The sequence below is a fragment of the Parambassis ranga genome, chromosome 2 (assembly GCF_900634625.1).
Source record: "Parambassis ranga chromosome 2, fParRan2.1, whole genome shotgun sequence".
Lineage (NCBI taxonomy): Eukaryota > Metazoa > Chordata > Actinopteri > Ambassidae > Parambassis > Parambassis ranga.
The window spans coordinates 17,785,964-17,798,250 of NC_041023.1; the positions used below are offsets into that span (position 1 = coordinate 17,785,964).

A 12,287-nucleotide genomic window follows, 5' to 3' on the forward strand; every position below is an offset into this window, starting at 1 on the left:
ACTACTGAGTATGTATGTAAATACAACAGTTACAACATGGAGGCTTTTTATTGATTTCTTTATTTATTACAAATCATCCAATGACAAAATAGATATAGGTATGTAGCACTTCAAATCAAACATCCATACTTCAAAGTGAGAAAATAAGTCCATATATATATTTCCAATGCAGGAAGTAAGAAGATATGCAGAATATATAAAAATAAAAATCCTCCAGCGGCTGAAGGCTGAAGGCCGGTGACCTTTGAACCCCGGCTTGTAAACAGGACACTGAGGATGATCTTTGTGAGGACGCTCCATCCCATCATCTTTAGTGTGTGTGTGTGTGAAAATACCTTTGTACAGTGAGCGTCGTCATCAGGTGACGGACGTGTCTCTGCTGTGTGTGTGTGCTGCTTGTCCATTCATTAAAAAGTACAAACTCTACCCCCATCCCCCTCAAACTAAAGGTTTCTTCATTTTAATACTGTTTTCTAAAATACACCTCTGGTTGCTAAAGCTAATCTGGAAATCTGGAGGTTGAAGCTGGAGGTCAATAAACTTTGGGAGGCTAGTAAAAAAGTCACTTGTGTGTGTGTGTGTATGTGTATATATATATATATATATATATATATATATATATATATATATATACACATAGTGTGAAAGGAAAATGCTAAGATGTGGAGGTGAAGCCACGGAGCAGCCATGTTTGTTTCAGTGTGGAATCTCCTGCTCAGCTGTTTCCTCTTTGATGGAGTCATCCTGTGACGCCTGCTCCTCCTCTTCCTCCTGCCAAGACAACACACATCACACTGTGAGAGTTTACACAGGCAAACATGTGGATATACTGAGTAAGCACAGGGAACTTTAAAGGAGCCCCCAAAGTCAGAAGAAACATTTTCAGATATAGCGACACAATGGACAGGGAGAGGGGCGCTCGTTGCTCTCTGCTGCACAGGGAGGATGCCCCGAGGCTGGGAAGCCTGCTCCTGTGCGCCCCCCAGGGCCACCCCTGCAGTTTCCCAGTGCAATAATACTAGTGTAATAATACTACTAATAATACTACTACTACTACTACTACTACTACTACTACTAATAATAATAATAATAATAATACTCCTAATACTACTACTACTACTACTAACAATACTACTGATAATAATACTGCTACTGATAGTAATACTGATAGTTAATGCTACTAACACTACTAATTATACTACTACTAATAAAAATACTACTAATAATACTCAAAATAATACTAATTTGTGGCCATGAAATGACTAAACAAGCTAACACTTATAGCAACATGGAGGCCAACATGGTGTTAGCTGGCTGTTGTCAGTTAGGTAATAGTTCAATTCAGTAACACACACTCACACACACACAGGTGACCGATTTAGCAAAGCAGACAAAGTGAAAGTGACAGTGGTGAGAGCTACAGCGGTGATTAAACAGCTCTGACACATACAATTACCCCCCCTTTCCCCCACCTCCTCCAGAGGTTAATAAACACATCTACAGCAGGTTAGGATGTGCAGCCCCACAGCACCTCATGGATGCCTCCAGCAAGCTGAGCAGCAGACAACAGATCCGGTCAGGAAAGGGTATGTCGTCCCATCCAACACATATTATACATATTAACATTTCTTAAATACTGTAAACTTTCTCATGATGGGACCCCCCCTCCCCACCACAGAGAGAAACTTACACACACTGTGTGGAATAAAGCCCATCAGTGGGGAAGTGTTGTTTCTTTTATAATACAGCAGAGTGTTTCCACTGTGCGCTCACTAATTAAAAATTGAGTTTTTTAAAAAGAGCAGATTCATCTTCTAACAATACATTGTGATGGGGGAATTTGACCGGCAGACTCATTTAATATTAGAGCTCATGGGCACATGGCTGCTCACACTTTCCTTTTTTAAGACAAAGGCTAACTCTTCTTCTTTGTTAGCCTTAGTTATGTGTAGAAAAGCACACACGTTTCAAGATGTTCCAGGAGTTTCATCAGACTGAAGGTCGCATACAAAAGCCATATGTAAACAACCATCAAACTACGACAGCTTTGCCCCGAGTTTATTTTAGACAGGGCTACAAAGGAATAAACTGCTTTTTAAACCGAAAGGAATGAGCAACATGGGACAAATAAACAAAAAACCCACAACACATGCGCACACGTGGTCCTACCGCAGCCTGGACTGCGGACTCTGTATATTACAAGGCGCCACCTAGCGGTTTGGAGGACAACAAAGAAGCTGGATTGAGCGCAGACACGTGTGAGTGATAGCCAGATTTGAACGTATCCAGCTTAAAGGCTATCCAGACACAATCCTACTCTAGCTGGATTGACTTTCTCCAGTGTGACGCAGAACTTAGGATGCAGAATAAACTGCCTCTTAATGCATCTGGATAGACATAAATCCGAACAGACAATCGAAGCATGTAAACACAGGCAGACCAACAACCAGGCTAGGCAAGTCATCACATGACCCTGCCCCATTTAAGTTCAGCACCCTGGACAGGTCACCAGTTCATCACAGGAACAACATATGTATTATATTAATAGAAATATATTTGTAAAGATACAACTTCATCATATCCACACAGCAGCATAATAAGACTGACCTCTAACAGTAACACAGCCTTGGACAGTGATAAGCTGAACTTGGTGTATTCTCTTGTTTCCTCGGTGATGGAGGTGCCGGGCTATTTGCAGCCATTGTGTAGTAGTAACAGTAAATTAAAGGTAAGGGTTAATGCAAAGAGTATATAGCCCATAAATCATCTCTTTACTAACAGGAACCTTGTCGCTGCCTCTGTGTGTGTACGTGTGTGTGTGTGTGTGTGTGTGGAGGGGGTGTCTTGATATGCAGCCCCCCCCCCTTTTTTTCCTGAACTCTGGATCCTTTGTGTATAAATCTACAGCTGTAGGATGACACTTCATGAACTCCACCATGGTGTAGGTGCCATCCACCAAATCTCCCTGACAAGCCTGCCAATTTTCCAATTACCTGTGGCACCATCTGTTATCGGAGGGGGGGCCGGTCAGCTCTTTAAATGGTGGAAACAAGAGGAGGAAGAGGGAGCGGGCCACGAGCGCATGCTAACTATCTTATAAAGCCAGAGATGTGGACTGATTTAGTGCGTGTCCCTGGAGGGAGGGAGCGACACTTGGGTCCCTCAGTGGTAGGGTGGGGTGGGTGGGTGGATGGGGGCTCATGAAGGATTTCATATCTCAACCTCTCCGCCGCCTATCAGTCCTCCTGTCTCCTGTCCTGAGGGTGGAGGTAAAGCAGGCTGTCTGTCTGCAGACCCACTCTGGTCTACACAAAAAAAGGGCATCGGCACCCGAATCCTTCATGGAAATCCTTCGCATTTTAAAGTAGAAGTGACACTACATCTGAAGATCACCTTTGAATGGAGCATTTATTTGCACTTATGGGGTGAGTCTACAGAAACTGCCTGCGCGGTGTACAATTTAAAGTTTTGAGAGAGAAATGTATGAACGTATGAATGGCTCATAGTCTCAAGAGTCTTTTCAAAGTTGACACACAAACACCCTTTTTCACATAGCTAACTAGCACTTCTTCAGTTGCCTATGACAGCACACGGGCAGCAGTGGCTAAGTGGTCCAATAACCGGAAGGTCGGCGGTTTGACCCCAACTCCTCCCTAGTCGCATTGCCGTGCTGGTAGGGTTGGGCGATATTGGCAAAAAAATTAATCACGATTAATTGTGGCATTTAGCCGATAATGATTAATTTGACAATTAATTGATGACAATTGCACTTACATGTTTTTGACTCTAAATCGCCACATTGTTCTGAATTGATACTGACAAATCATTAGGTCAAGTGAACTACTTCATTAAGCTGGTGAGTAGTGATTAGGCACAAACCAGCCATGGAAATATGTGTTGATAACAGATGCACAAACTGCTTCAAAGTAATAATGAAGCAAATGTTTAAAGTAACTTTGTCCTTCAAATGTTCTTATCTTCAGGTCACAGAGCAGTGCATGTCAGCATTAAAAGTAAACCGGACAAATAAGTTCAGAAAAGTCACATCATCAGATTATTAAAGTTAAAAAATGTGTCTGTGCAAATTAACCTGTGACTGAATATGTCCCACACTAGTGCATGTTTTCAGTCAGACTGTAGAATAGCAGCAGAAAAAACATGACAAACAAACCGGACAATTCCACATTTAAATGTGTGTCTGTGCAAATCAAGCTGCCTTATGTTCTTTCAGCGCTTAGTTTGGTTGTAGGGAGCACGATGACTAACGTATTGCGGATTCTCGGCTGAGTGGAATTCTTTCAATATCTGCTGGAGAAGACTTCGCTGTTGTAATGTTTCCTATCTTGCTGTGGATTCCGTAAATAAAGATCGGAGTTCATTCCTTTGATCCGAGCAAAAGTCCAGTTACTATGACAACACCCAACGCTCCACGCTTCACCTAATGCGTGTGGCGACACTATATACAGCTGTAGCCGGCGTTGTGTCCTCGTTGTGCTTTCTTCGGCTTTCTTCGTGCTCCGGCTTATGGTGACAGACGTTGAACCTCTGTTAGGAACGTGCTGCTCCGCATGATTTAACTCACCGCTGTCTTCCGCCATTATTGTTATTGTGGGCTCACATGTGCGCGCTTGACGGTGATGGTGAGTGTACGTCTCACACAAAAATGCGTGATCATGACGAAACGCGACTAATCGCCGTAATCGATAAGTGGAGAATATTAATCGGTGACAGTTTTTCTGACGATTAATTGCACACGATACGATTTTGCACAAGCCTACGTGCTGGTGTATGAATGCGTATGGTGGCCATAGGAGCCACATCTCTGTTGCAAGCTAACAGCTAATGCAAACCATCACCCGCTCAAGCAAAAACACTGAGCAGATAATAGCACACTTGCTAAGCTAACCTTGATTCCTCAGTGTTAGAATGGAAACAGTAAGGCAAACAGGCTGCTAGGTTGGCTAGCTTGTCAAATGACTTTGCTACATGCTCAGCATTACTAAAAATGGCTTTCATACAGTTAGCAAGATAAGCTACTGATTTGCTTGGTAGCAAAATGTTATCTAAGCACTTGTTGTACAGTTATAGTCTGCAAAAACAATGACCAAACCGCTGCTGTGACTCTACATTACAGCTAGCTAGCTTACTAAATCTATTACTAGTAAGTACTCTATGAGTGGTTATGATAGTTGGCTAGCTTGATACTTTGTGCTAATATGACTGATAGGTCTAAAAGCAGACTACCTGATCTGCGAACCCCGGGGTTTGGATGGGTTTCTAAACTTTATGCTAGCCAAGGTTAGCCAGCTGGCTGTAGCACAGCTAGCAATCAGCTACTGTACATTAGCTTCCTAAAAGGAAGGTACCTTCCTAAAAAAATAAAGTGACATGACGATTCGGTAATGGAATGGATGTACAATTAGAATTATTATATAAGAACCTGGAGGAATTAGCCATAGCATTGTTTACAGTCTCCTTCCTTGTAATTTGTAATCAGTCAGACTGTCATCCCATCAGCTGTGAGGAACATATCCAAGATGCTGTTAGCATAATTACTGGTCTAAACCTGATATTATCTGTGTGTGTGTTCTTCTTCTTGATGTGTTATAATTTGTTGCACATTTACAGCCGCTGATCCTAAGAAACAGGACAGAGGGGGTTCTCTCTCTCTAGCCGAGCTACGGCCCACACACACACACACATCCCACCCCTTTTGAAACAGGCCTGCAGGAGCTGATGGGGCTCTGGCTCTTGTGGGATATATCTGCTTCTCCCCCGGGGGAGACAAAGAAAAAAAAAAAAGGAAGGAGGGACAGGGGGTTGTTTGTGGAGCTCGGCTCGCTTTTCCTATAGGCCTGGCTAGCCCCTCTGGCACCAACGTGTACATATATGATAATGAAATGCCATGTCTGAGAGGAGGTCTGCGTTTTTTAAAGGGCAGGAGCGGACCCGTCGCCGACGCTCAGACTGAGCCCTAGGTGGCAACAAAGACCGATCCATCCAGCTCCTTACGCTCCTACGGGCCTCCCGTCCCACAAAGAGATCAAGGCATGCCGCAAACATCAACCTCATAAACTTGGATTAAAAAATTGCACTGTAAAAAGAAATCACAATGTACAACACACCGTGCAACACACCGTGCACTAAGCTCTGCGGTCTTTTATCAAGCCTACACAGTCCTCAAAAGAATTAGCAGTTAATTAGCGTGATTGATTTTCTTATCGTGCTTTGTGCTTTCGCTGTATTTAGCTATGAGAGTGTCTGACACTGCACAATGCGTGCACGCAGAAGAGGCTAGCTACACTTTACTGTAGCCTCTCACCTTCAATGGGAAATTAACGTATGCCTTCTATGGACTTCTGTATCTATTAGATGGAGGTCTACATTTTTATATTGTAATACATATTTTTCTCAGATCACTAATGAACCATATGTTTACAGTATACATTATTTATTGTTAAGTTAACTGAGTTTTAAAGTGTTTTTACTGACTACAATTTGTTTTATCTCTCTATGCTTTTGAAAGCAATTGCAACAATTTCCTTGAAATTTACAGCTAGCTAGCTAGCTAGCTAGTAAGTTACTTAGTAGACTAAATAAATCCCACACTGTTGGACAAACAGTAATGCATACTGTACGTCTGCACTGTTGCTCAGGTGAACTGGTGAAATAATTTAACATGCTAGCTATCATATCCATCTTCTATCAATTTGTTTTCTTGTGATGACAAGGAAGCTAAGCTATGCTACAACATGTGCGCCTAACATGTTTTTTTTAATAGCCACACTGTGTGAATCAAATTTTCAAGAGTTTGCACTATGTAACACGTACTTCATAGCAAACACTGTAAAAAATGCTATCTAGCTAGCCATCATATCCACTTTCTAGCATTTGTGTAGCGATGACAGGCAAGCTAAGCTATGCTACACATAGCAACACATCAATTTAACTACACTACAGTTACCTATTGTTGAAGACCTCATAGCAAACATTGTAGTTACTAATTTGCAACAAAATGCTAGCTAGCTTGCCACCAACCTCACTTTATAGCATTTTACTACTGATGACAGGCAAGCTAAGCTATGCTACACATAGGAACACAACAAATTAACTACACTACAGTTATCTAATGCTGAAGACTTCATAGCAAACACTGTAATTAGTAATTTGCAACAAAATGCTAGCCAAATCATTCACACTAGCACCACTTAGACAACTTGGGTGAATATAACATTAGGCTACAGTCTGTTTACACACTGGCAATAAAAAATTGATACATTAATTTAAATTCTATTTAACCAACCCTTTTAATGCCAAATTGTAAGTGTGCTTTTGTAATACAAATTGTGTTATATTGCATCCTGCTGCAGACATGCGGCCTCTTCCAGCCTTTTTAATAATTCAGCCCTCCTGCTTGTCTCATTTGAAAATTTACTTTTGCAAATATAGGATTAAATTTAGCACCACGGAGAGAGACAGAGTGTGTGTGTTTAGCTTTATGTGCCTCTTCCCCATTGCATCTCTCTCTATGTGTGTGTGTGTGTGTGTGTGTGTGTGTGTGTACTGGCATCTTGTTGCCATTCAAGAGATGACACAATTGCAGCGGGTCATAAACAGCAGCTTCATTAGTCTGTTCAGGCAGTGCGTTACTCGCTACATTTAACCACCTCTGGCCCCCTCACGCTTCTCCTGCAACTCTGGCTCCTCATCACCCACAAAAAAAAAAAAACAGTCACCAGAGAGCACAATTAATTTCATGACTGCGCATATTTGCAATTCCCATTTCATTTATTACAAAGGGCATTGTTTAATGTTTCTTTCCCTCTCCTTCATCCAAGAAGTGAATTTTCCATTTTAGTGAGGCGTGACTGATACTGAGATAAACTTAACCAGGAGACGGCTAATTTAATTAGAGGTAAAAATGCACAAGCAGGTTTTTTCTTTTTTCTTTTTATGGCCTTGCTAGATATCGCTAATGCTAGCAGAGGATATACAGTTAGGAGTCTGAGTGCTCAGGCTCTGCTTTACTTCTATGTTAGCATAGAGGCTATAGACTAAACCTCTATACACAAACTTGTGTATTCTTCCACAAATACACACTGACACATCTTGCTTGTGCATAATTCATAACAAGCACAAGCTAAATGTTGCTATTGCCCTAAACCATCACGCAACATCAACACAGCAGTGGCCGTGCCATAGAGCTACAGCGACACACACATGAAATTAGCTTAACAGCTAACTAACAGTTGCTCCAATAAACACCAGGAAGCATCTTGTAAAACTATAACATAACAAAAATAAATTCATATTACAATCAAAGTTGTAACCCCTATTAACACGCATCACATATAGTGGAATATATGCAAATGTATCCATTTGAGCTAATCTACAACAGAATAAAATACGTAAACAGCTAGCAATTAGCATGATGTTAATTTACACTAGAAAAACTCAAAGGGACGCTAGCACTGTTAGCATCTTACTTTTATCCAAGTTTTTTTTAGAGATAAGACAACTTAAAGTGCACTCCTATGAGTATGTAACGTAAAGTAACGACTTATTAGCGTGATACTTGGAGTAATACACACCGAAACTGTTTCTGTAGCTATAGTTAGCACGCTAACTAGCGGGCTAGTTTCCCTTCACGACTTCACTAATTTTAACTTGAACGATTAGCTCTGTTAGCATTAGGGGCAGCAGTGGTGCAGTGGTATAGCAGGGCTGTCCAATAACCGGAAGGTTGGTGGTTCCCTAAGTCCCTAAGTCATTGTTGTGTTGTCCTTTTGCCTGTGTGGCGCACCTTGCTAGTCATTGTATGACACTGCTTGGCAGCAGCCTAAAACAATTTCCCTCTGGGATTACTAAAGTATCTAAAATAAAAAATAAAAAAATTAGCTCTACTGCTAAAGTTGATGTAGCAAAGTGAGCTAGCTAAATTGTGCAGCCAATAATTTGATTCTTTTTTAGCTCTGCTATGAAGAAACCAATAATAAAATACAATTACAGTGACAGACTAGCAAAAAAATCAAACGTTGGCTAAAGTTTATTATGTATATTTATGGGGGGAAAGTGTTGTTTAGACAGCCATTAGAACAGAGGCCGGGGATCCTAACGAAGGATGCTCAGTGTCATAAAACCACTGAGGGCTCTGAAAAGTTGCCTCAGTGTACACTCTGCGGTTATTAGAACGCAGCCAGGTCCTGTAAAAATGGACTACCCGGGCCCCACTGGGGGGGATCTCACACTCACACACACACACACACACACACACAGACATAGACACTCTTATGTTTACTCCACAAATTGGCCCCTGAGAGGGACACTTGGTGTCTGTAAGCACCTAGTTAAAGTGATTGAGGTGACTCCTGAACCATTGATCCACCTACTACCACACACACACACACACATACACTTCATCTTGGGGCCACCCTTGTTGACCACGCTGCCCCCCACCCCCACTTCCCTGCAGGCTAGTTAGGCTTTTAAATCACATTAAACTGTGGTTAAACTTAGGCCACGTCTGCGACCAGACGACCAGCATCGATGAGGTTATCATGTGGTGGTGGGGGGGCAGGGGGGTTATCGATTACACTCTCCCCCTCTCTGCATTAAGAACAGAGATAAGAGGCCAATAGAATTTATGTGTATGCAGCAATATTTGCCAATCAAAAAGACCGCTAATGAAAAAAGGCTAAAAAACAGGCTAAAGGTTAGCTTCCCTCTTCTCTCTCTCTGTCTCTCTCCTCCTCTCTCTCCCCCTCTCTCTCCCTGCAGCTGATGAGTGATGGCGCCTGCTTTCCTTTCAGTTCAGCGTGTACGGTGAAAGCAGCAGAGTGTGACGCTTCATTAGGGTAATTAGACTAACTTCATTACAGTCTTTCACAGGTCAAGCGCTGCGCTTCTAGATTGATGGCACGGCTTGTGAAGGTAATTTTACCCCCTCCCAAATAAATAAAAAAATAAAAACATAAATAAATAATCAGATACACACTAGCTGCTAGGGCTGGGGTGATATTACCGTATATTCCGGACTACAGGTCACCCTTTTCGCCCAGTTGGCTCAGCAGCGCCCCCTGGAATAAGATCTGAGTCACCGTTTGACCTACAGACATGAATCTCGGTACACACATGTATCACCTCTTGCTGAGAAAAAAGTCTCTGGAAGGTATCCTCTAAAACGTACAGGAAGTCTGCCATTTTGAAAAAAATGCACCATTTTGCATTTTTCACTCTCCGCACTTTTACGAACTCCTCCTAGAGGAAGCATTAGGGACCAAAAGTTATCAAAAATGCAGCACTTTGTCATATGGTCTGGAAGAAGTTGACCCTTCGCCAATGCACAGGAAATAGTTTTTGTGGCTGTATCTCCCACATACTTCATCCTATGTGAATGAAACTTTACAGTCATGCTGAGCATCTGACTCTTGACATGCTCATAAGCTACAGTCACTGCGCCACCTACTGGCTGGAGGACCTGTCTTTTGTATATGTGTGTTTTGGTGTTCTCCTCTGCCCTGCAGACCACAGCTCATGCTGGTACCAGAGGGGAGAGAGGACGTGGGATGATAACAAGTAAGATTACGTCGGTTAGAGGGTCTACATGTCAGTTTCGATATATACTTTCAGTTAATTGCTCAGCCCTAACTAGCTGCATCACAAAGTAAAATCCTCCAGCAGCTTCCGTAGAGTACAGCAGGAGCTGCTGCACTCAGGTAATACCAGAACTTCAAACAGATTGTTTTGCTGAGTAGGAGTAGGCAGTTAGGCAGTTAGGCCCTGTGGCTCGGGGGGAGGAAGTGAAGCTTTTACGGACAGTCATTTCAAAACAGCAGCAGCAATCCTTTTGATGACAACAAGCCTGAGTGCAGCACATCCCACACCAACGCTCCAACAGCTGAGCACTTTAAGACGGACTTTAAGAGCTTTTCACCATTTCACACCTTTTATCCAAATCTTCGGGGCTTCTGATTTGACCACGGGAAGCCGAGCCGGGGGCGCCAGAGAGGGTGTGTGTAAATAAAGCCTTAAACAAGCGCCCCCCCTCCCTATCCTCCTCCCCCCTCTTGGCACAGTAACAGTCCTGAATTAAAGGCCATCCATATATTATGGCAAGACATGTCACTTTATGACTGAAATCAATTTGGTGAAGGGGAGGGGAGGGGGGTGGGTATGTGTGGCCTTGGTCAGATCGTGGTTTATCTTAGCCACGCAGGGCAGAGAGGGGAAAACACAGCTTCCATAATGAACTGGAGGGGTGTCTGATAAAGCTTCTTACCCCCCTGCCACACTTTTCTTTGCACAACAGGAACAGGACAAGCTAACTTGCAGTAAAATAACATGAAACAATGTAAACAGATGTCGTCGTCATCAAAAAGATATTCAGTTATTCATCAGGGCTCCACAGACAGGAGAAACCGTTCACTGTGACCTTTAGGAGGAGGAAGCACCCACAGTGACACAAAGACTCATCAGAGGGTTGGTTTTCTTTAGCTCACATTGTCATGCTTGTTTTGTTGTTGAAATGTTGTTATATAAGAAAACTCATGTAGCAAAGAAAAGCTTTGGATCCAAGATGTTTATAATAAACCCATTTTTTTATAGAACACTTCCCCAGGGAGGCGTCCAGGAGGAATCTGAAACAGATGCCTGAGCCATCTCAGCTGGCTCTTCTCGATGTGGAGCAGCAAGCTCCTCTCAGGTGACCGAGCTCCCCACCCTATCTCTAAAGGAGCGCCCAGCCACCCTTCGAAGGAAACTCATTTCGGCTGCTTGTATTTGCGATCTCATCCACTACCAAGAGCTCATGACCATAGGTGAGGCTTGGAACGTAGATTGACCCGTAAATCGAGACCACGACAGACTGGTACAGTGACCGCATTACTGCAGAAGCTGCACCGAGACCCCGAGATACAGAAAATCCTCCAACTTGGGGCAGGAGCTCTCCTCCCTCTTTTTCCAGTCGAGAACCATGGCCTCAGACTTGGAGGTGCTGATTCTCATTTTAAAAAAAATCTGTCAGAGGCTAACACATTTCACACAATCTACTAATCCTAAAATCACATTTTCTCTGCTTTTTTTGCACAACTTTGTAAACCCTTTAAAGCAAATGATCAAACAAGTATAAGACCCCGATCACACTGGGGATTCAGTCGTATCTGGATGTATCCAGATAGTTTTTTTTCTGAGTCTGAACAACGTAAATTCAGATATCTGGATTGATTTCAATCCACCTCTCGGAGGTGGATCTAGCTGGATTGGCTTAAGTCTGGCTCAGGTCTGAACAC

At 42.7% G+C, this 12,287-nt stretch overlaps 1 protein-coding gene across 2 annotated transcripts in view; it reads right to left on the minus strand.

Annotated features, from left to right (window-relative positions):
* Positions 1-41: 41 nt before the first annotated feature.
* The window catches only part of phf14 (PHD finger protein 14), a 75,985-nt gene continuing 63,739 nt past the window's right edge, over positions 42-12,287 (minus strand). For both annotated transcript variants that reach the window (XM_028399193.1, XM_028399192.1), the window contains exon 18: positions 42-771. In XM_028399193.1, coding sequence (XP_028254994.1) covers positions 697-771 — 75 coding nt within the window. In that variant the 3' untranslated portion in view covers positions 42-696. The remainder of the gene's footprint in view (positions 772-12,287) is intronic.